This window comes from Pan paniscus, chromosome 7, assembly GCF_029289425.2.
Source record: "Pan paniscus chromosome 7, NHGRI_mPanPan1-v2.0_pri, whole genome shotgun sequence".
Taxonomy (NCBI): Eukaryota; Metazoa; Chordata; class Mammalia; order Primates; family Hominidae; genus Pan; species Pan paniscus.
Genome location: NC_073256.2, coordinates 89,417,493 through 89,442,941, shown reverse-complemented (window position 1 = coordinate 89,442,941; position 25,449 = coordinate 89,417,493). Strand labels below are relative to the sequence as shown.

Genomic DNA, 25,449 nt, shown 5'->3' with positions numbered 1-25,449 from the left:
GTGATCCTCCCACCTTGGCCTCCCAAAGTGCTGGGATTCCAGGCATAAGCCACCACACCTGGCTGTAACACTTCATTTCTGACACTAAATATGTGGGGTTTTTTTCCACACCAGCGAATTCTGCAATTGTCCCCATACATTGACTGGATGTCCTACTATTTAACTAAATTCTGACACTAACTGCCCACGGTTAGTGCAGACCCTGCAGGTTAAGGGCTCAGTCCCACAACACTGCTCTCACCTCACATGACAGTCACAAATCTGGGTCTTCTAAACTTGTGACCAACTGGCTATAAACCGGGGATTCTCAGCACCCTCTTCTCAGGTTCCATAATTTGTTACAACAGCTCACAAGACTCAGGGGAACACACACTTATATTTACTAGTTTATTATAAAGGATAGTCTAAAGTATATAGGTGAACAGCCAGATAAAGAGTACATAGGAGGGCCGGCGCGGTGGCTCACGCCTGTAATCCCAGCACTTTGGGAGGCTGAGGTGGGTGAATCACGAGGTCAAGAGTTCGAGACCAGCCTGGCCAACGTGGTGAAACCCTGTCTCTACTAAAAATACAAAAATTAGCCCGGCATGGTGGCTTGTGCCTGTGATGCCAGCTACTTGGGGGGCTGAGGTAGGAGAATCACTTGAACTTGGGAGGCGGAGGTTGCAGTGAGCCGAGATTGTGCCACTGCACTCCAGCCTTGGCGACAGAGCAAGACTCCATCTCCGGGGGGGAAAAAAAAGAAGTACATAGGATGAAGTGTGTGAGAAGGGAAATGGAGCTTCCAAGCCCTGTCTGGGTGTGCCACCCTGCAGCACCTCAGTGTGTTCACCAGCCTGCAAGCTTTTTGTACCCTATCTTTTAGGGATATTTATGGAGGCTCCGTCACATAGGCATGATCGATTATTAACTCAGTCTCCAGCCTCTCTTTCCTCCATGGTGGATAGGAATGGGATGGGGCTAAAAATGAAGTTTCTAACCATGGCTTAGTTTTTCTGGTGACTGGCCCTCAGACTAGCTCTCTATCCAGGGGCTTGCCAAGAGTTGGCTCATTAGAATAAAAATTTCCTATCACCCAGGAAATTCCAAGGAATTTAAGAGCTCTGTGTTAGAAATTGGGATCAAAGACCAAATATTAGAACAAAAATGCTCCTAGTTCTCCTATCCTTCTGGAAAGTACAAGGTTTTGGGAGCTCTGTGTTAGGAACCAGGGCCAGAGACCAAATACATATTTCTTATATACCACAGGTGGTGTTGTGGTAGTTTAGGGGAGAGATACTGATATTGTCCTCTAAGACATTGGTGCATGTATATATCTTAATATAAAGAGAGGAGGCCAGGTCTGAAAAACATTTAAGTTGAATCAGTAGTTGTTAAAAGCAGGAGAGAAGGGAAGACCTCTCAAAGGTGTCTGGCTCATGAGATTGGGAAAATGGTGACATCTGGATGATTAGGAGGCAGGAAAGATTAGAGATAGGAGCTAAGTGAAGTATACTGAGTCTGAGTTTATAGAAACCTTAGACTAAGGAGGTGACAATATAAATTACAACGAAGAGTTATGAGATGTTAAATAAGCCTTAGGAAGGCAAGGATAAACGAAACTAATGAGGTTTGAACCTGAACTGTTGGGAGATAATGGATGAAACATTTTGGGGTATGAACTGATTTGGAGGGGGTAGAGTGGAGGAGGCAGTGTTTTGTTTGACCTTTTACCTCTTGAGTTTGTGGAAATACCAAGTAGACAGTTAGATTTATGTGATTGTTGTTTAGGAGAGGTCAGGTCTGGAGACATGCAGAGTAAATTTAATATGCTTTCCTGATGCAATCAGGAATCTCAAGGTCATTTATGTGGGTATTTCTGTTTTCAAGCATATGAGCTATATGCAAGAGTATGTATATTATATATATCATGTGAAACCTTTAAACTTTCTTACTTTGTGGCAAAGTTCTTTGTTAAATACCAAAATTTGAAGAAAAACAAAGAGCTAGTCATTGAAAAATCATTCTGAAACCAGAGAGAGTATTAAAGATACATATTAGGTATATATTTTAAACTGAATTAGAATAAAAGAAAATTTAATCACTTTAAACAGGTATGTTTATATTGTGAATTTCAAATGACAAATCCCAATTCTCTATTTTGATTAATTAAAAATCTACAGAAAAAATGGAAAGAGTGGTGTAATAGACACTCATGTATGGTTTAGATTCACCGATCGTTAATTTATTTGCCACATTACTTTATTTCTTGCTCCCTCTATATTGACATATACTTTTTCCTTGAACAATTTGAAAGTAAATTTCAGCTACCATGACACTTCACTCTTAAATACTTACATATCTATCTTGTAAGACTAAAGACGTTCTTCATAACCACAATACTGTTAATCACACAAGAAATTTAATCCTGGCTAAACCTATTACTTAATGTATAGTTCATAGTCACATTTCCCCAGTTGTCCTCTGAATGTCCTTTATAGCTTTTTTTCCCCTTCCCATTTTAGATATAATGAAGGATCTTGCATGGTATTATCATGTCTCTTTTCTTTTCCTTTTTTTTTTCTTTTTTTGAGACAGAGTCTCGCTCTGTCACCCAGGCTGGAGTGCAGTGGCGCAATCTCGGCTCACTGCAAGCTCCGCCTCCCGGGTTCATGCCATTCTCCTGCCTCAGCCTCCTGAGTAGCTGGGACTACAGGCACCCGCCACCACGTCTGGCTAATTTTTTTGTATTTTTAGTAGGGACGGGGATTCACTGTGTTAGCCAGGATGGTCTCAATCTCCTGACCTTGTGATCCGCCCATCTCAGCTTCCCAAAGTGCTGGGATTACAGGCGTGAGCCACTGTGCATGGCCTTCATGTCTCTTTAGGGTCCTCCCTGCATTCTTTTTTTTTTTTTTTCCTTTTATGACATGGACATTTTTGGAGCCTAGGCCATTTGTTTTATAGAATGTCCCGTAATCTAGATCTCCCTGGTTGTTTCCCTGTGATTAGATTCAGATTAAACATTTTTGGCCAAGAATAGTACATGGTTGTTGATGTATACTTCTCACTGGATTGTATCAGGGGGCACATGACGTCAATTTCTATGATTATTGGTGATGCTAACTTAGTGAAGGTATTTTCTATCTGATCTCCTTTCTGCAATAATATATATTTTTTTGTAATAAGTAATTTTAAGTTAATACTTAGTATTCCTAGAAAGTAATATGCAGTCTGGAGTGAAACCAATTATGCGCATATCATGTAACTTGATTCTGAATTTTAAAGGTGAAGAATAGGTTTGGGGGCTCGTATGGAAATACAGTGAGAATGGAATTCAGGGCATGTTAGTGGAAGGATGTGTGTGAGATGAGGATGCACAGGTAGAGCCTTTGTGCCATGCTAAAACAGGAACAGTTGAAGGGTTTTAACCTGATGTTGATTGGGGTGATGAAATTGGATTTGTGTTTTAGAAAGATAGTTTTAGCAGTGATCAGCTGGAAGAATATTATGTCCAAGCTAAAGATGATGAAAGGCTAGATCCAGTTGGCAGAGAGAGGAAGAAGATTTGAGAAATATTTATGATGTTAAAATGGACAGAATTTAGTGATTGGCTCAATGTTTGTTGTGGAGATTCAGAGTTTTTTGGTAGTATAATATTTAATAGAATTGCCTGACTCATTGCCTAGATTGTGCTAAATGTAACATTCAAGGAATTAGATTTTATAAAAGTATTATAGACACATGGTCTTTTGGCTTCTCTTACAGTTTCTCTTATTATTTCTACTTATTCTGCTTTTCTGAGGACCATTTGAATGACATTAACATTGTGATTCCATTTAGAGGAAAGATTGCTTCTTGATTTATTCTACCCAGAATGTACACCTAGATCTGCTACTAAGCTTTTGGATAGGATAGAACAGAATTTGGTACTCTCTTAAAATTTCTTCACTAGGTAGAGTAAGATTTTGTTGCAAATGATCTGTAGGTAAGGTCACCTCTAGCTCTAAAATTCTGATTCTATGATGTTTATTTTTCTCTCAGACAGCCAATTTTATTTCTTGGAAAAGTCTTAATGTTTTCTTTGTCTATTTATGTTTTTCTAAGATGTTCTCAGTGCAGCTGAGTCTTGGTGAGCAGACATGGGAATCCGAAGGCAGCAGTATAAAGAAGGCTCAACAGGCTGTTGCCAATAAAGCTTTGACTGAATCTACGCTTCCCAAACCAGTTCAGAAGCCACCCAAAAGTAATGTTAACAATAACCCAGGTATGGCAGTGACTCCTTCTGTTATGTTGTCTGCTATGTGTGTTCTGCTTGTTGTATGTTTCATTTATAGTAGGCTAGTAACAGAGTGAGCAAGTATTAATAGTACACATATGCCCATACCTACACACACACACACACACACACACACACACACACGGCAGCATAAAAATAACTGAAGGAGGCTTGGTGCGTTGGCTCACGCCTGTAATCCCAGCACTTTGGGAGGCCGAGGCGGGTGGATCACGTTAGGTAATGAGTTCGAGACCATCCTGGCCAACATGGTGAAACCCTGTCTCTACTAAAAATATAAAAAATTAGCCAGGTGCCTATAATTCCAGCTACCCAGGAGGCTGAGGCAGGAGAATTGCTTGAATCTGGGAGATGGAGGTTGCAGTGAGCCAAGATCGCGCCATTGCACTCCAGCCTGGGCAACAAGAGCGAAACTCCATCTCAAAAAAAAAAAAAAAAAATGAAGGTGAGAGGATGAAAAAGTAATTGTAATTGTTTTTAAAATTTGCTTTAGTGGATACTATAAAAGTGCATTGTTTACTTTTTTAATGTTGGCAAAAACATATTTGAATACAAAGCACAGAAAATTTGACTGAGTTTTTTTTTTTAAAGTAAAGATAGTAGGCCGGGTGCGGTGGCTCACGCCTGTCATCCCAGCACTTTGGGAGGCCGAGGCAGGTGGATCACGAGGTCAGGAGATTGAGACCATCCTGGCTAACACAGTGAAACCCTGTCTCTACTAAAAAAATACAAAAAAATTAGCTGGACATGGTGGCGGGTGCCTGTAGTCCCAGCTACTCAGGAGGCCGAGGCAGGAGAATGGCGTGAACCCGGGAGGCGGAGGTTGCAGTGAGCCAAGATCCTGCCACTGCACTCCAGCCTGGGCGACAGAGTGAGACTCCGTCTCAAAAAACAAACAAACAAAAATGATAGTGGCCTGGTGCAGTGGCTCCCACCTGTAATCCTAGCACTTTGGGAGGCCTGGGTAAGAGGATTGCTTGAACCCAAGAATTTGAGAGCAGCCTGGGCAATATAGCAAGACCTTGTTTCTACCCCTGCAAAAAAAAAAATTACAAAAAATGATTAATTTCTCTTTTTAAATATATAGTTTAAATATATAGTTATATATATAAAACTATATTTTATATATTATATAATTATATATAATATTTTATTTTATATATTATATATAATATATTTATATATTATAAATATATATTTATATTTAAATCAATTTAAATATAAATATATTATTTTTATAAATATAATTATAAATATAATTTATATTTATATTTATAATTATAAATATAATTTATATTTATAATTATAAATATAAATTTTATAAATATAAATTAATAGAAATATAAATTAATTTATATTTAAATTAATTTATATTTAAATTAAAAAAATTATTATATATATTGTATATATTATATAATTATACATAATTATATAAATATAATTTATATAAATTTATATAATATATAAAACTATATATTTATATATAGGCTGGCCAGCATGGTGAAACCCTGTCTCTACTAAAAATACAAAAATTGGCCGGGCATGGTGGCGCATGCCTGTAGTCGCCACTACTTAGGAGGTTGAGGCAGGAGAATTGCTTGAACCTGGCAGGCGGAGGTTTCAGTGAGCCGAGATCACGCCACTACACTCCAGCCTGGGCGACAGAGCAAGACTCTGTCTCAAAAGAAAAAAAAAAAGAAAGAAACCCCATCACAAATTCCGCAAACCACCTGCATGTAAAATACTGCTAAGTAAATTACTGTTCTAATTTTAAGCTCCTAAGAATAATTTTGAAGAGTTGTTCTAATTGCATACAATACCAACAACATTATATGTCATTATCTTTTTTTTTTTTATTTCAATAGTTTTTGGGGAACAGGTGGTATTCGGTTACATTGATAAATTCTTCCGTGATGATTTCTGAGATTTTGTTGCACCCATCACCCATGCAGTGTATGCTGTACCCAATGTGTAGTCTTTACCCCTCATTCCCCTCCCAACCTTCTCCCAGAGTCCCCAAAGTCTGTTGTATTTCTTTTTTTTTTTTTTTTTGAGATGGAGTCTCGCTCTGTCACCAGGCTGGAGTGCAGTGGTGCAATCTCGGCTCACTGTAACCTCTGCCTCCCGGGTTCAAGCAGTTCTTCTCCCTCAGCCTCCCAAGTAGCTGGGACTACAGGCATGTGCCACCACGCCTGACTAATTTTTTGTATTTTTAGTAGAGATGGGGTTCACTGTGTTAGCCAGGATGGTCTCGATCTCCTGACCTCATGATCTGCCCCCCCCGGCCTCCCAAAGTGCTGAGATTACAGGTGTGAGCCACTGTGCCTGGCCTAATTTTTTTGTATTTTTAGTAGAGACAGGGTTTCACCATGTTAGCCAGGATGGTCTCCATCTCCTGACTTCGTGATCCACCTGCTTCGGCCTCCCAAAGTGTTGGGATTACAGGCGTGAGCCACCGCACCCGGCCCATTGTATCATTCTCAATGCCTTTGTGTCCTTATAGCTTACCTCCCATTTATGAGAACATACTACATTTGGTTTTCCATTCCTGTGTTACTTTACTTAGAATAATGGTCTCCAACTCCATCCAGTTAGCTGTAAATGCCATTATTTCATTCCTTTTTATGGCTGAGTAGTATTCTATGGTATATATGTACACCACATTTTCTTCATCTGTTCGTTGATTGGTGGGCATTTGGGCTGGTTTTATGTTTTCGCAATTGTGAATTGTGCTGCTATAAACATGTGTATACAAGTGTCTCTTTCATATAATGACTTATTTTCATACCCAGTAGTGGGATTGCTGGATCAAATGGTAGTTCTACTTTTAGTTCTTTAAGGAATCTCCATACTGTTTTCCATAGTGGTTTTACTAGTTGACATTCCCACCAGTGGTGTAAAAGTGTTTCTTTTCGGCTGGGCGCAGTGGCTCATGCCTGTAATCCCAGCACTTTGGGAGACTGAGGTGGGCAGATCACGAGGTTAGGAGATCGAGACCATCCTGGCTAACACGGTGAAACCCCGTCTCTACTAAAAATACAAAAATAATTAGCCGGGCAGTGGCGGGCCCCTTTAGTCCAAGCTACTTGGGAGGCTGAGGCAGGAGAATGGTGTGAACCCGGGAGGCGGAGGTTGCAGTGAGCTGAGATCGCACCACTGCACTCCAGCCTGGTGACAGAGCGAGGCTCCATCTCAAAAAAAAAAAAGAAAAAAAAAAGTGTTTCTTTTCACCACATCCACGCCAACATCCTTTATTTTTTTATTTTTAAATTATGGCCATTCTTGCAGGAGTAAGGTGGTGTGTTAGTCTGTTCTCACACTGCTATAAAGAACTTCCTGATTCTGGGTAATTTATGAAGGAAAGGAGGAAGTTTAATTGACTCACAGTTCTATATGGCTGGAGAGGCCTCAGGAAACTTACAGTCATGGTTAAAGGTGAATGGGAGGCAGGCATCTTCTTCATAAGGTGGCAAGAGAGAAAGAGACTGAAGGAGGAACTTGCCAAACCCTTACAAAACTATCAGATCTTGTGAGAACTCAGTCACTATCATGGAAACAGCAAGGGGGAAACTGCCCCCATGATTCAAATTACCTCCACCTTGTCTCTCCCTTGACACATGGAGATTATGGGGATTACAATTCAAGATGAGATTTGGGTGGGGACACAGCCAAACCACATCAGTTGGTATTGCATTGTGGTTTTGATTTGCATTTCCCTAATAATTCATGATGTTGAACATTTTTTCATGTTTGTTGGCCATTTGTATATTTTCTTTTGAGAATTATCTATTCATGTCCTTAGCTGACTTTTTGATGGCATTATTTTTTTCTTGGGGATTTGAGTTCCTTGTAGATTCTGGATATTAGTCCTTTGTCAGATACATAGTTTGTGAAGATTTTCTCCTACTCTATGGGTTGTGTGTTTACTCTGCTGATTATTTATTTAACTGTGCAGAAGCTTTTTAGTTTAATTAAGTCCCATCTGTTTATCTTTGTTTTTGTTGCATTTGCTTTTGGGTTCTTGGTCATGAAGCCTTTGCCTAAGCCAATGTCTAGAAGAGTTTTTCCAATGTTATCTTCTAGAATTTTTATGGTTTCAGGTCTTGATTTAAGTCTTTGATCCATCTTGAGTTAATTTTTGTATCAAGTGAGAGATGAGGATCCAGTTTCATTCTTCTCCATGTGACTTGCCAATTATCCCAGCACCGTTTGTTGAATAGGATGTCCTTTCCCCACTTTATATTTTTTGTGTGCTGTGATGAAAATCAGTTTGCTCTAAGTATTGGGCTTTATTTCTGGGTTCTCTATTCTGTGCCATTGGTTTATGTGCCTATTTTTATAGCAGTATCGTGCTGTTTTGGAGACTATAGCCTTATAATATAGTATGAAGTCAGGTAATGTGATGCCTCCAGATTTGCTCATTATGCTTAGTCTTGCTTTTGTTATGTGGGCTCTTTCTTGGTTCCATATGAATTTTAGCATTGTTTTTTCTAGTAGTGTGAAAAATGATGATGGTATTTTGATGCGAATTGCATAGAATTTGTAGATTGCTTTTGGCAGTATGCTATTTCCACAATATTGATTCTACCCATCCAAGAGTTTGGGATGTGCTTCCATTTGTTTGTATCCTCTATGATTTCTTTCAGCAGTGTTTTGTAGTTTTTGTCGTAGAGTTCTTTCCACCTTCTTCATTAGGTACATTCCTAAGTATTTCATTTTTTTGCAGCTATTGTGAAAGGGTTTGAGTTCTTGATTTGATTCTCAGCTTGGTCGCTGTTGGTGTATAGCAGAGCTACTGACTTGTGTACGTTTATTTTGTATCTTGAAACTTTACTGAATTCATTTATCAGATCTAGGAGCTTTTTGGTTGAGTCATTAGGGTTTTCTAGGTATACGATCATATCATCAGCAAACAGCAACAGTTTGACTTCCTCTTTATCGATTTGGATGCCCTTTATTTCTTTCTCTTGTCGATTGCTCCGGCTAGGACTTCCAGTACTGTGTTGAATAGAAGTGGTGAAAGTGGGCATCTTTGTCTTGTTCCAGTTCTCAGGGGGAATGCTTTCAACTTGTTCCCTGTTCAGTATAACGTTGGCTATGGGTTTGTTATAGATGCTTTTATTACCTTAAGCTATGTCCCTTCAATGCCGATTTTGCTGAGGGTTTTAATCATATAGGGATGCTGGATTTTGTAAAATGCTTTTTCTTTGTTGAGATGTCATGTGATTTTTGTTTTTAATTCTGTTTCTGTGGTGTATCACATTTATTGACTTGTGGACGTTAAACTATCCCTGCATCCCTGGTATGAAACCCACTTGTTCATGGTGAATTACCTTTTCGATATGCTGTTGGATTCAGTTAGCTTATATTTTGTTGAGGATTTTTTGCATCTATGTTCATCAGGGATATTGGTCTGTGGCTTTCTTTTTTTGTTATGTCCTTCCCTGTTTTTGGTATTAGGGTGATAATGGCTTCATTGAATGATTTAGGGAGGATTCCCTCTTTCTCTGTCTTTTGGAATAGTGCCAATAGGATTAAGACCAGTTCTTTTTTTGAAAGTCTGTTGGAATTCAGCTGTGAATCTGTCTGGTCCTGGGCTTTTTTTATTGTTGTTGTCAGTTTTAAAATTACCATTTCAGTCTTGCTGTGGTCAGTTCAGAGTTTCTGTTTCTTCCTGGTTTAACCTAGAAGGGTTGTATATTTCCAGGAATTTATCCAGCTCCTCTAGGTTTTCTAGTTTGTGTGTGTAAAGGTGTTCATAGTAGCCTTGAATGATATTTTGTATTTCTCTGGTATCAGTTGTTATATCTCCTGTTTGTTTCTAATTGAGCTTATTTGGATCTTCTGTCTTCTTTTTTTGGTTAATCTTGCTAATGTTCTATCAATTTTGTTTATCTTTTCAAAGAACCAACTTTTTGTTTTATTTATCTTTTGTATTTCTTTTGTTTCAATTTCATTTAGTTCTGCTCTCATCTTTGTTATTTCTTTTCTTCTGCTGGGTTTGGTTTGTTCTTGTTTCTCTAGTTCTTGAGGTGTGACCTTAGATTGTCTTATTTGTGCTCTTTCAGACTTTTTCATGCAGGCATTCAGTGCTGTAAACTTTGCTCTTAGCACCACTTTTTCTGTATCCCAGAGGTTTTGATAAGTTGTGTCACTATTATCATTCAGTTCAAATTCTTAAATTTCCATTTTGATTTCATCGTTGACCCAACAATCATTCAGGAGCAGGTTATTTAATTTCCATGTATTTGCATGCTTTTTGAGTGTTCCTTTTGCAGTTGATGTCCAATTTTATGCCACTGTGGTCTGAGAGAGTACTTGATATAATTTTGATTTTCTTAAATATACTGTGACTTGTTTTGTGGCTTATGTGGTCTGTCTTGGAATATGTTCCATGTGTTGATGAATACAATGTGCATTTTGCAGTTGTTGGGTAGAATGTTCTGTATATATCTGTTAAATCCATTTGTTGTAGGGTATAGTTTAAGTCCATTGTTTTTTTGTTGACTTTCTGTCTTAACGACCTGTCTAGTGCTGTCAGTGGAGTATTGAAGTCCCTCACTATTATTATTTTGCCCTCTGTCTCATTTATTAAGGTCTAGTAGTAATTGTTTTATAAATTGGGAACTCCAGTGTTAGGTGCATTTATATTTAGGATTGTGATATTTTCCTGTTGGACTAGTCCTTTTATCATTATGTAATGTCCCTCTTTGTCATTTTTAACTGTTGCTTTAAAGTCTGTTTTATCTGATGTAGGAATAGCTACTGCTGGCTTTTGGTGTCTGTTTGCATGAAATATCTCTTTCTACCCCTTTACCTTCAGTTTATGTGAGTCCTTATGTGTTAGGTGAGTCCCTTGAAAACAGCAGATACTTGGTTGGTGAATTCTTATCCATTCTGCCATTCTGTATCTTTTAAGTGGAGCATTTAGGCCATTTACATTCAACATTAGTATTAAGATGTGAGGTACTATTCTATCCATTGTGCTAGTTGTTGTCCCAGTACCTTTTGTCTGTTTTTTCTCATTGTGTTATTGTTTTATAGGCCCTGTGAGATTTATGCTTTAAGGAGGTTCTGTTTTGGTGTATTCTGAGGCTTTGTTTCAAGATTTAATAATTCATTTTATTACTTCTTTAGTGCTGACTTGATAGTGGCAAATTCTCTCAGCATTTGTTTGCCTGAAAAATACTTTATCTTTCCTTCATTAATGAAGCTTAGTTTCACTGGACATAAAATTCTTGACTGATAATTATTTTATTTAAGGAGGCTAAAGATAGGACCTCAATTCCATCTGGCTTGTAGATTTTATGCTGAGAAATCTGCTATTTATCAGATAGGTTTTTCTTTATAGGTTACCTGGTGCTTTTGCCTCACAGATCTTAAGATTATTTCCTTTGACTTGACTTTAGATAACCTGATTGACTGTGTGCCTAGGTGATGATCTTTTTGCAATGAATTCTCTGGGTGTTCCTTGACCTTCTTGTATTTGGATGTCTAGCTCTCCAGCAAGGCCAGGGAAGTTTTCCTTGATTATTCCCTCAAATAAGTTTTCCAAACTTTTAGATTTTTCTTCTTCCTCAGGAACACCACTTATTCTTAGGTTTGGTTGTTTAACATAATCCCAAACTTCTTGGAGGCTTTGTTCATTTTTTAAAATTCTTTTTCCTTTGTCTGTGTCAGATTGGGTTAATTTCATTAGGCCTTGTCTTTGAGCTCTGAAGTTCTTTCTTCTGCTTGTTTGATTCTATTGTTGAAACTTTGCCGTATATTTTGCATGCCTCTAAGTGTGTCTTTCATTTTCAGAAGTTGTGACTCTTTTTTATTTATGATTCTATTTCTCTGGAAATTTTTTCATCCATGTCTTGTATTATTTTAAAAATTTCTTTAAGTTGCCTTTCACCTTTCTCTAGTGCCTCCTTGAGCTGCTTAATAACCGACCTACTGAATTCTTTTTCTGGTAATTCAGATATTTCTTCTTGGTTTGGATCCATCGCTGGTGAACTAGTGTGATCTTTTGAGGGTGTTATAGAACCTTGTTTTGTCATATTACCAGAATTGTTTTTCTGGTTCCTTCTCATTTGGATATACTGTGTCAGAGGCAAGATCTTGAATCTGCTGTTCAGATTCTTTTATCCCACGGGATAATCCCTTGATGTGGTTCTCTCCCCCTTTCCCTATGAATGGGGCTTCCTGAGAGCTGAACTGCAGCGATGGTTATTTTTCTTCTGGGTCTAGCTACCCAGTGGAGCTACTGGACTCCAAGCTGGTATTGGGGAGTGTCTGCAGAAAAAGCATTTGCCCTAGGCTAGAAGTCTTCCTGCTAAGAAAGCAAGCAGGGCTTTCAGGCCTTGCCCCTCCCTGCCTGCAGTGGCTTCTGTTCTCATATCTGTACTTTCCGTTGGCCCCCTATTCCCGCCGGGCCCCTATTCCTACCTCCTCCCCCACCCCCCGCCCAGATTCTGCCCAGGAAAATTTGCATTCAGTCAAAATTACTACAGCTTTCAGCTAGAAGTCTTTCTCACTGTGGTACTTCCCCAGTTCCACTGACTGCCCTCCCCAAGGACCACTGTGAGATGAAAGTAAAAAAAAAAAAAAAAAAAAAAAATGGCTTCCCTAGGGACTGGGAGTGTCTACAGGGGTCTCTTATCACTGCTGCTTCTAGTTTTTTTTTTTTGTTTTTGTTTTTTTTTTTTTTTAGGTGGAGTCTCAGTCTGTCGCCCAGGGTGGAGTGCAGTGGCGTTGATCTTGGCTTACTGCAGCCTCCGCCTCCTGGGCTCAAGCAATTCTCCTGCCTCAGCCTCCCAAGTAGCTGGGATTACAGGTGTGCACCACCTTGCCCAGCTAATTTTTTTTTTTTTTTTGTATTTTTAGTAGAAACAGGGTTTCACCATATTAGCCAGCCTTGTCTCAAACTCCTGGGCTCAAGCGATCCACTCACCTTGGCCTCCCAAAGTGTTGGGATTACAGGCATGACCCACCATTCCTGGCCTGCTTCTTCTACTTTTATATTTCGCTCGGCTCTCTAAATTTGTTTCAGTCCTAGGTAAGGTTAAATTCTTCTGTGATCTGGATTTTCAGGTTCCCCAGTGAGGATGTGTGTTTGGAGGCAGACTTTCCCCCTCTCACACTTTGGGCACTCACAGTGTTTTGGCTGTCTCATGGAGTTTGCAGCGGCAAGCTGCTTCTTTCAAAGGGTCTGTGAATTCTTTCAGTTTTCCTGGTATGTTCTTGTGGTGGTTCTTGGAGCAGAGTTTACATTGTGAGTCTCCACATGCTGTTTTGTCCTGAGTGGGAGCTGCAAGTTAGTTCTGCCTGATATCCATCATTTTCTCCGGGTGACCTCAGTGAATCTATATGTCCCATTATCTATTGGGAAAGGCAAACCTGTATTTTGGACATAGTGTATTAATTGATAACATTAGGTTAATGGAATTACTATAACTTTAGTACCAGCCATATATCCATTTACTCATTCATTTGTTAACTGATTAATTCAAGTGGTTACCTTCTAGTCAATATTAATTTCACCTTAGATATTTTTGTTATGGAGGTTAAAAAAAGATTTTGTGCCTGTCAACAATAACTCTAAAATGTATTTAATCATTCTCTATTTGCTTATATTCATAATCAAATCACATAGACACTTGTTTCATTCTCATGTGGTCTGTGCTAGGTTGACATTCTCTGCCCTTTCAAGGATTACTCTGCAGAATCCATGGCTTTCTGATTGCAAGTCTCTGCTTCTATTCAACTGATTGCAGTATTTATTAAGCTTAAATAAGCCAAAATATTATTATAATAGAAAAAAAACTTATTCTCTTCCTTTTGAAGTTCCTAAAGGATTGTCTATTTCTTTAAGTTTTAAAAGCCTCTTCAGAATACTGGTTGATCATTAGTAGCATACCACCACCATGATATATTTAACACTTGCTTTTTACATATCTAAGAGATATAAAACATTGTCCCTTTCAGTGAGTGTCTTACAGTCTTATATATGAACACATAACTTGATGGTAAAGATTAAGTGCCAAGTAGACAATAACAGCCATCAGTATTACAGGTAATGATAAACATGGACTGAAGTAGTTGAAGTAAGATACAGGCCTTGACCGAAAAGTAGGCAGTTATAGACGAGAGGAAAGAATATTTTAGCCGGAGGGAATACTATGAGGAAAGGCTTTGAAGTAGGAATCTGGACAATGGATTTGGTAAAAAAAATTTTTATAGATGGTTTTTAATTAGAGCAGGTAAATGACTAGTAGGAGGTAAGACTGGAGATGTAGTTAGTGAGTGAATTGGGATGACTTGAATGCTAGCTTTACGAGATTAAGTTTTACACGTAGCTGGGAGGAATTAATATTCATGAGCAGTGCATGATGCATTTAAAGGAGTATTTTAGGAAGCTCAGTTTGACATGTAAAGGGAAGGTGGGAGACACTAAAAAACCATTGCCATAGTTTATGGGTGAAGAAAGAAAGACACTCACGTGCATTGAGTACTGTATGCCTCCCGCTCTGCAGGAGTGTTGAGAGTGGCATTTGGAATGGAACAGAACAAGCTGTCTAAGGCATATAATGTAAAGCAAGAGCAGTTAATTGTATGCTGAGCTCTGGGTCAAGTCCATATTTAGAGGATTATAGCAGGAAGTAAACCAGCAAGAATCAGAGGAAGGAAACAGGAGAGTGTCTGAAAGGCCCCAGTGGAGATAAGAATTTCCATGGTTGAGTGTTGTAGTAAGCTGAGAGAATGAATCGATTATTTGGTGTAAACTTTTAAAATAAAGTCTAATACTGTATACAGACAAGGGCACATTACAGTTATAGAGCTTGATGAATTTTTATGCTGTGAACACTTCACCACATGTTTTACTATTGCTATGGAAGCTTCCCTCATGCCCACTTCAGTTGGTTAAACAACTCTAAAGGAAACCAATATTCTGATTTCTACCAGATTAGTTGTGCCTTCTTGTTGGAATCAGACAGTAGACTCTTGTGATAGCTCATTTTTCTCAATATTGTGTGTGAGAGTCATCTATGTTGCATTTAATGGTATAGTATTTCATTGCTATGTAGTATTCTATTGCATAAGTATACATAATTTACATATTATTCATTGTACTATTATACGTATTTGAATTGTTTCCAGTTTTGAGCTATTAGAAATAATACTGCTGTGAACAGTATTCTTATATGCATACATTTCTCTTGGGAATATATCTAGGATTGGAACTGTTGGGTCATAGTTATGAATGTATTTGGTATTAATACATAATGTCAAAGAATGTCAGTTTACCTTCCCACCAGTGGTATGAGAGCTGTCCACATCCTCATCAACATTTGATATCTCCAGCTTTCAAAATTTTAGCTATTATGCTGAGAGGTATAATAGTAATTCATTGTGTTTTTAATTTGCATTTCTCTAATAACAAATGCAGGTGAGCATCTTTCCATATGCCTGTTGGCATTAGGCTAGGCTCTGTTGTAAAGTGCTGGTTGGAATGTTTTTCCCACTTAAAAATCTGCATTGTCTGTTTTAAAATTTTTTCTACTTTTTATTGGCTTACAGGGTTCTTACATATTCTGGATTCATATAATTTATCAGATATGTGTATTGCAAATATCTTTCTATACTCCTAAGGGTACATTTTGATGAATAGAAATTCTTTTCAATGAGACCAGGTACGGTAGCTCACACCTGTAATCCCAGCACTTTGGGAGGCCAAGGTGGGTGGATCACTTGAGATCAGGAGTTTGAGACCAGCCTGGCCAACATGGTGAAACCCCAACTTTACTAAAAATACAAAAATTAGCTGGGCGTGATGGTGTGCACCTGTAATCCCAGCTACTCAGGAGGCTGAAGCAGGAGAATCGCTTGAACCTGGGAGGCGGAGGTTGCAATGAGCTGAGATTGCACCACTGCACTCTAGCCTGGGTGAGAGCAAGACTCCGTCTCAAAAACAAACAACAAAACAAAACAAAACAAAAACAAAATTCTTGTTTAGTGGAAGCTAATTTATTAGTCTTTTCCTTTATAGTTAGCGCTTTTTTGGTGTGCCATTTAATACACCTGTGTCTCTTACAAGTTTATGAAGATAACCTCATGTTAGTTTTAGAAGCAGTATTATTAGATCTTTACAGTTTAGATCTACAGTCTGTCAGGAATCAAGTTTAATGTATGATGTGAGGTAGAGTTCAATATTTTTCTTCATTTAAAAAATATATGGACATTCATTTAATCCAGCACCATTTATTGAAAAGATAGTCCATTCCCCTCTGCAGTGTAGTGGCACCTTTGTTGTAAACCTGGTGACTGTAACTCAGTATTGAGAAGTAATAGGTCTGTGGAGGAAAGATCCAGTCTTGACTCCACAGTGTGTAGATGGGTCTTAAAAAGAAGTTATATCCTAACGAGGAGTTAAGTTCATTTGCAGCGTGGTTGATCTGTTAGTAATTGGGAATATATTATAGAACTGTTTTGCTTTCTCCCTTTTATTTTTTTTTAAACTATGGAAGTAATTTCAGATTTATATACAATTTGTGGAAATAGTACATAGACTTCCCATGTATCCTTCACCTTTATTCCCCATTGATAGCATTTCTGAACCATCTGGGAATAAGTTGTAGACATGATGTCCCATTACCCCTTAATATTTCAATGTGTATTTCTTAAGGACACGGACACTGTTCTATCAGGAAGTTAACTTTGATCCATATTACCATTTAATCCACAGACTCCATTTCAGATTTCACTAATCATCCCAGACCTTTACAGCTCCAGGAGCTAATCAAGACCATGTGTTACATGTACTTAACATTTCTCTTCTTTCCACTTCAATCTGTAACAAACAGTTCCTCAGTCTTTCTTACCTTTTATGACCATAACATTTATGAAGAGTATGGGACCACAGAGTTTTTAGAATGCCCCTCAATTGAGTTTGTCTGGTGTTTCCTCATGATTTATGCATTTTAGCATGAATACCACAAAAATGACTTGGACTTACCTTAGTGCTTTCTATGAGGAGACGCCTGAGATTGACTTGTCCCATCAGTGACGACTTTTGTCATGCGGTGAGGAGTATGCCAGGCTTCTTTGCTGTAAAGTTAATTAATCCGTATGTTTTGTTGTTGAATAGTAAGTAATAAGTATTTTCTGAGGAGACATTTTGAGCCTGTGTGTGTGTGTGTGTATATGTATGTATACATACATATATATGTATGTATAAATATTCTGCTCCTCATCAAGCTTCCTTTCACCTTCCAGATTTAGCATCTCTTGATTCTCATCTGAATCAGTTATGACCCTGAAGGTTGCCAAAGGGGGATTTTTAAAATTCCAGTTTCTTTTTTATATTTGTTAATTGGCATTGTACCCAAAGGTAGCTTTTGCTTTTCCCTCATCTTCTTTTTGTTTGCCTATTTATATCATTGTAGCCCCTTGGATTCCTGTTCTATTTAAAAGTTTATAATTTGTTACTATCATTATCTATTTTGTTGCTTAAATGATTCCAGGTTTGGCTAGTGGTACAGACCCTCCAATTGACTCCTTTGCCCTTTTGATATTTCTCCGTCATGCTCTGGACATTTTTACTTTCTGGCATAATAAAGTGTTCCTAGGTCATCTTGTATTTTCCTTGCCCCAGCCCTGGAGCCAGCCATTTCTCCATGGAGCTCTGGTTTCTCAATTAATCACTGGTTTCTCAGTTAATCAGTTTATTTATTCAACAAATACTTATTCAGTGACTGCTATTTTCCTGGGATTTTTTTTAACTTTCTACAGAGCTGTTCTAAGTGTTAGTAACATGTTCCTTTTTGAAAACTAGTTGTAGCATTTTTTTTTTTACACGCCACATATAGGAATCCAAAATTCTTATGCACGTTTGTACTCCTAGTTAATTAGCCTTTTTGTATTTATCACTGGTAAATATAGAAATTTCCTTTAATCTATCTAAGAACCCCCCAAAAATTGATGGTGTGTTTACAGTGTCAACACAATAGCCTTGGCCGGTAGCGGTGACCCACCCTGTTATCCCAGCACTTTGGGAGGCTGAGGCAGGAGGATCGCTTGAGCCCAGGAGTTCAAGACCTGCCTGGGTGGCATAACAAGACCTTGTCTCAAAAAACAAACAAACAAACAAAAAACTTAAACAAAATAACATTGTAGCCTTATAATACACAAGAAACCCTATGTGATGATTATCTTTATGAAACCTGGATCCAACTCTCACACACTCAAAATAATGGTATTTAACATTACTTGGAGGCATCTCATAGTTTGAAGTTACTCTGTAAATGTTTTCTATGAAAGCATTATTGTATATATAAAGTAGGTATGCACATGTAGGGGTGTCAGTCTAGTTCTGTATGAAAGAGATGGAGATACTTTGCTCTAGGAGTTGGAAATCTTTCAGCATGGTTTTTGCTCTTCTGCTTCTCTTCTATTTTCCTTCACTAAGACCAGTTTGTAACATTTCTAAGAAAATGCACTGTAGTCTTACTTTCTAATGAGGAATGTATATGAGGTTATTTATTCATTTAAATGATATGAACACAACACTTTTACCTATTTTAAAATACAATTTATGGTATGAGTGGCCAGTACATCTCAACATTGCATTCAGATCACCTTATTGGTGATTTTCAAACATATTTCTTATTTATTGCCTTCCTTAAATGATGAAATCTTTCAAGCTTTTCATTTTCTTTTTTTTCTGCGTTTGAATCTTATGCTATTTGTGACTGTATGATTATTGCAAAGTAGAATTCAAAGTGACATAAATCTTGGACAGCAGATTAACATGTTAATTATTAAACTGAAATCTTTATGAAATTTAAAATTTTAACTTTTAAAGGCATAGACAGCTCTGGTGTTTTAAAAATACCTGTGGAAACCTGTTAGGCAGTTTCTAATAAAGTTAAACATAAACCTACTCTGTGACCCAGCATTTTTTTGTTGTTGTTGTTATTTTTTTTCCTCATCTAAAACTAAAAGACTTATTAAAGAATGTTCAAGGTAGCTTTATATATAATAGCTCCAAACTAGAAACAGACCAAATGTTCCATCAACAGCAAAATACAAATTGTGGTATTTCATTCGGTAGAATACTATTTAGTGATTTAAGAAGCTTAAAATACTAATATATGCAAACAAAATTACGTTGAGTGAAAGAAGCAAGATGGAAAGTGGTACATGTTTAGATATGAAGAAGAGGCAAATGAATCTATAATGCCTGAAGTCAGAATGGGTAACCTGGGGAGGTGGATATTGACTTGGAACGAGGCTGAAGGCACCTTCTGGGTGATGGAAATGTTCATATCTTGATCTGACGGTAGTCGTAAGTGTTTACATATGTACTAATTCATTGAGCTATATGCTTAAGGTTTGTGCATTTTACTTACCCTGCAGTAAAATTATGTAAGAAAGAAAGAAAAAGTAAGAACAGAGAGTCTCTTTATGCTTGACTTTCTTTTGCTGTTAAATGTGTATATTAAATTAGGGATTTGGACTAATTGGACTTAATATTCATTAGGTTAACTTTTCTTTGCTCTTCTTCTTTCTTCCTCCTTGGCTGTCTTCCTTTTCATTTTATTTTTCCCTTTTTCCTCTTCTTAACCTTGATTTTATTCCTGTTATTATACTCTTCAGTGCTTTCACATTAATTCTTTAGAAATGAGATGAGCAATGTGTTGACTCTTGATGGGTTGCTTATAATCTGGATGCCAATTTTACATTTGTGTCAGGCTCTGCCTCCCCTTGGCTGGTACTTTATGCCAGCCCCAGTTTCTCTGCTGCAATAAGTGGACCCATTTTTGTATGTAATGAATGGGATCTTAAATGTGTGGTACAAAGGCATGATTCAAATGAAATATTACAGAATTTACAGTGAATTTCACTTCCTGTAAAAGCTTTATATTCATCTTCATGATTTGTTAGAACATATATACATATGTTTTATTAATTATCCTTTTGGTACTTAAAATAGTTTGACATAATTTTACATTTTTTTTTAAATTATGGAATTTTTCAAATTTTATACAAGTAAAGAGGATAAGATAGTGAATGTCCCTAGGACCCCTCACGAGCTTCAGCAATTATCAACTCACAGTGGCCGGCCAGTCTTATTTCTCTTCTGTCTCTCCCTGGATTACTTTGAAGCAAATCTCAGATATATCACTTCATCTGTAAATGTATCTTTAAAGATACATACTGAATTTTAAGATAACTCTTAAAAAACTAATCCCAATATCATTATCAAGCAAACAAAACAGTAACTCCTTAATAATAAAAAATGTCTAGAGTTCAGATTTCTCTTATTGACTCATTAAAATTTTTTTAAAAATTATTTTATGCTTTTAGAGACAGGTCTTGCTCAGTCACTCAGGCTAGAGTGCAGTGTTGTGATCATACATGGTTCACTATAACCTCAAACTCCTAGTCTCAGGTGATCTCCTTGCCCCCTTCCCCCAACCCAGCCTCCCAAAGTGCTGGGATTACAGGCATGCACCACCACGTCTGACCTCGCTTTTTTCATAATTGGTTTATTTGAATAAAGATTAAAATGAGGATCATTTATTGCATTTGGTTGATAATGTCTGTTTAGTTTGTTTAGTATATTTTAAGATATAGAATCCTTTTACATCTTTATTTTTCTACATAGATTATTTAAGAAACCAGGTCATTAGTCCTTTAGAATTTCTATGTTCTTGGTTTTGCTGATGGTATACCCGTGGTGATGTACAGCCTATTTGCCTGTCCCCTGTATTTCTTGTAAACTGATAACCTAGAGGCTACATAGATTCAGTTTTGAAGTCTTTGGTAATTGTTTTATAGGTAGTTTTGTCTACTTCCTATTGTACTACATCAGAAGGCATTTAATTTCTTGTTTTTATTTTATGATTTTTAAGTAGATCAGTAGGTCCAGTTATCCTAGCCTGGTTCATCCATTATCATGTTTCCCATAAAGTTCCCTAGTTGACCTAATGGTCTTAGAAGCCTGCCGATGCTCATTGCCGAAAAGATCCATTATTTTATCAGTAGTTGCCAGATGGGAGGGTCATTTCTTCTGCATTAGCTGCAATCCTTCTGGCTAACAGATGAAGAACTTTTCCCTCATTATCTGTTTTTTCTGAGTATGATTATTCTGTAAAGTCAAGGTAAGTACATAGTTCTTTCCCTTTATTTGTCAGTATCATGCTTGGGAAGGAGCCATTTCTTCGAGAATTGTTGTTTTTTTAAAAATTGGGAAATGATAATTATAAAGCAAACTCTGGATGCTGGCCATCCTCATTGCTTAATGGATTGGTTATGGCTTTTAGGCCTCTTAAGTGGATACTTAAGCTAGGAAATACCTAGTACTTTTTTTTTTCCTTAAGAGAAAATACATCATGAATTCACTGTGATATTTTCAGTTAGGATTTAAGACTATATTTTCAGTTAGGATTTCAGTTAGGATTTAAAACTACAGGGTTTTAGGTAGTGTGTTTGATTTTATATTTGTGTCTCTTTATGCTAAAAATCTTTGTTTCTGACATTAATTCTTTAGTCTATTTTATGTATATTATATATATATAAAATAATTTTATAATAGCAATTGCAGTGAGACAGGGACACCAATATTACTAACAGCATGATTACTAAAAATAGTTTATGATTTATTTGCAGGGTTTAAAAAAATCTTTAGAATATGTGGTCATTTGACTATATTTTAAAGTTATTTGAAATAACTGTTCTTCGTATGATTAGGGCCACCAATCAATTAGGTTTTAATTGCTTTGTTTTCTTTATAGAGATTACTTTGTCTCCATTTTTATTTAATTTTGTTTGACTTAAGTAAAAGCATATTACTTGTTAACTAACAATGTGATTACTGAAAACAATTTAAGATTTTTTTTTCTCTTTAGGATCTCATGGCTATTTTACAGTTTTTAAAGTCTTTTGAAATAATTCTCTTTGTGGTTAAGTCACTGTAGATAGATTTAGTTCCAGTTTTCTTTCGATTTTAGAGATTGCTCCCCCACCCCTTTTGGATGAAATTTTGATTTCTTTAATTATGCAAAAAATTCATGTTTTCAAAATAAAATCTATGAAACAGTGTACATTCAGAGACATACAGCTTCCATTCCTAAGTAACTTTTTTTTTCTTTTTTAGTTTTGGGTTTATTCTTTAAAAAAAGTAAGCAAATATGTATTTATATTTTCATTTTCACCTTTCTTAGACAAAAGATAATATAAAGCACACACTATTTGATACCTTGCTTTTTTTCATTTAACATTATACCCTACACTGCTAAGGTATAACCTCCAAGGTATATTAAGTAAAATAAAAGAAGCAAGATGTGTAGTAGTCTTCCTCCTTTTATAGCTGTTCAGTGTTTTATGCTATGAACGTTTATATAACTGATGCTGCATTGATGGTTGTTTAGGTTGTTTTCAGTCTTTTGTTTTTATTGATAATGCTACTTGTACGTATCTTTAATATTTGCTAGGAATATATTCGATGACATTTTAGTTTCAGGAAGCATTGCTTATATTTACTCTGTTTTGTTGGTTATAGAAAAAATTCAAAAAACTTTTTTCATTAGATAAGTCCAAGAACCACTGATGACTTTCTTGCCAATGCTTAGTTATTTAATTACCAAAGTATAAATAAAAATATTCACAGATGATGTTTTTAATGATTAAATACATGCAAGCTTTCTGGGGTAAGTAATGATGAAATGCAGTACTTTAAAAAATAATATTCACGGTTAGCAATCTAAGAATCGTCTGTTTACTATGTTTTGATAGTAATGATTGCACACTCAGATTTTTTGTCATTAATGTACAGAAAACATTGCAAAATCCCAAGATTTTATTAGGAACTATTTTCTTGGTTTTTTACTTTGTTTTTGCAGTTCCTTAGAAAATCATACAGGTGGTCCATCCATTCTTACCTTCTTCCATGGTATTTAAGCATTGTATAAATATAGCTTGTATGTTTAATTGTGAAGATATTTCACTTGTGTGCCTTTAATTTTTTTTTTAAACAGGCAGTATAACTCCAACTGTGGAACTGAATGGGCTTGCTATGAAAAGGGGAGAGCCTGCCATCTACAGGCCATTAGATCCAAAGCCATTCCCAAATTATAGAGCTAATTACAACTTTCGGGGCATGTACAATCAGAGGTTTGTATGTCTTTTTTGGTTTTGTTCTTAATTATTATTTTATCCATGTTGTAAAAGTTTCTCACACTCTAAAGAGTATTTTCATTGTAAATCTAACTGACCTTGGGCATTTTGCATGGAATTTAGATAAAGCAGGTTCACAAGGAATATTTAAAGTAATAACTTAAAGAAACCCAGTTTTCAGGAACTAGTTTTTTTTCCCCCCCCCACCCCACAAACGTAAAAGATCTGAAGGAACTAGTTTTTATTGTGTCATGAGGGCCCTGTATTTGTTGCAGGGAAGACCAAGTCTTAAAGTCATTTCACAGTTTATAGTGTTGACTTTCTCATTCATTTACCAAGCAGAGCTCAGTTTTTTTCTTGATTTGTCTAAATACATTAATGAACATGAATGTTTGTAATTTATAGGGAAAAAAGAAAAAATGTAAATAATGTAATCCCAGAATTTGCCACCTTTTATATTTTCATGTACTTTACATTCTTTTTTTCTTTGCATTTAAATATATTTAACCAAGTTGAAGTTGTCCTTTATATGCAGTTTTTGTAGTACTTTATGAAGGTATGATAGACATACAGTAAAATGTACAAATCTTAAGTATACCTCTTGATGACTTTATTTTATGTATGTATATATGTATTTATACTTTATTTGATGACTTTTTACATACGGATATCCTCACGTGATCACCACTCAGATCGAGATACAGAATGTTCCCATCACCTCTGAGAGTTTCCTCAGACCTCTTTGTCCTTGACACATCCTTCTCCCAGAAATAATCACTATTTTATTATCATAGACTAGTTTTTGCCTGTTGTTGAACTTTTTATATCTAGACTCATACAGTATTTATGTGCATCTGGCTTCTTTTACTTTGTGTAATGATTTTCTTGTTTGGGGATTCATCCATGTTGCTTATATCTGGGTTTTGCCCTTTTTTATTGCTGGTTAGTGTACTTTGTATGGATATATCATAATTTGTGTATCTTGTATATGCAAAACAAGCCCTCTCTTTTCACTTAATATAGTGGCCATTTGTCATATATTTAAGAATTTTTTTTCTTTTCTTTCTTTTTTTTTGAGACGCAGTCTCACTCTGTCACCCAGGCTGGAGTACAGTGGTGTGATCTTGGCTCACTGCACCCTCAGCCTCCAGGGTTCAAGTGATTCTTGTGTGTCAGCCTCCTGAGTAGCTGGGATTACAGGCACCTGCCACCATGCCTGGCTAATTTTTGTATTTTAGTAGAGATGGGGTTTCACTATGTTGGCCAGGCTGGGGGTCTTGAACTTCTGACCTTAAGTGATCTGTCCGCCTCGGCCTCCCAAAGTGCTGGGATTACAGGCGTTAGCCCCTGTGCCTGGCACTAAATAATTTTGATGGCTACATAATGCTTCATATGGCTTCATAAGGTATATAAATGTATGTCTATTTTTTTATCTAGGTTGTTTATGCCCCCTTTTTAAGATTGCTGCAGTAAATAATCATTATGTAAATCTTTGTTCACATCACTGATTATTTCCTTCCTTATATTACTATAAGGGGAATATTCTTTAAAAAGAATAAAGCATTGCCCAATTGCACTAAAGTTTGTACTAATTTCTTACAGTATATGAGAATGCTTATTCTACTCTGACAACACTGAGTTAAAAAGGTTTTTGTCTTCTTTGGTAGTTAAAAAATAGTGTTTTTTTGTTTTTTTTTGTTTGTTTGTTTGTTTGTTTTTTAGATGAAGTCTCACTCTGTCACCCAGGCTGGAGTGCCATGGTGTGGTCTCAGCTCACTGCACCCTCCGCCTCCTGGGTTCAAGCGATTTCCGGCTAATTTTTGTATTTTTAGTAGAAACAGGGTTTTACCATGTTAGCAAGGCTGATCTCAAACTCCTGATCTCAAGTAATCCGCCTCTCTCGGCCTCTCAAAGTGTTAGGATTGCAGGCATGAGCCACCTCATGTGGCCATCAAGTAGTAGTTTTTAAAATTCAATTTTATTGATTACTAGTGAGGCTGAACAGTTTT

The 25,449-nt window shown here is 36.7% G+C and overlaps 1 protein-coding gene across 18 annotated transcripts in view; it reads left to right on the top strand.

Annotated features, from left to right (window-relative positions):
* The window catches only part of STAU2 (staufen double-stranded RNA binding protein 2), a 324,824-nt gene that overhangs the window by 49,064 nt on the left and 250,311 nt on the right, over window positions 1–25,449 (top strand). For 16 of the 18 annotated variants that reach the window (XR_008626426.1, XR_008626424.2, XR_010112957.1 and 13 more), the window contains 2 exons: window positions 4,087–4,246; window positions 23,302–23,437. The exons of 1 other annotated variant lie outside the window; for it this stretch is intronic. Coding sequence is in view for 11 of the 17 variants with exons in the window: in XM_024929783.4 (XP_024785551.1) it covers window positions 4,087–4,246; window positions 23,302–23,437 (296 nt within the window). In the remaining 6 variants the exon portion in view is untranslated. Of the gene's footprint in view, window positions 1–4,086; window positions 4,247–4,584; window positions 4,722–23,301; window positions 23,438–25,449 lie in introns of those variants that run through there. One more of the 18 variants, XM_034966241.3, reaches the window with a different exon arrangement.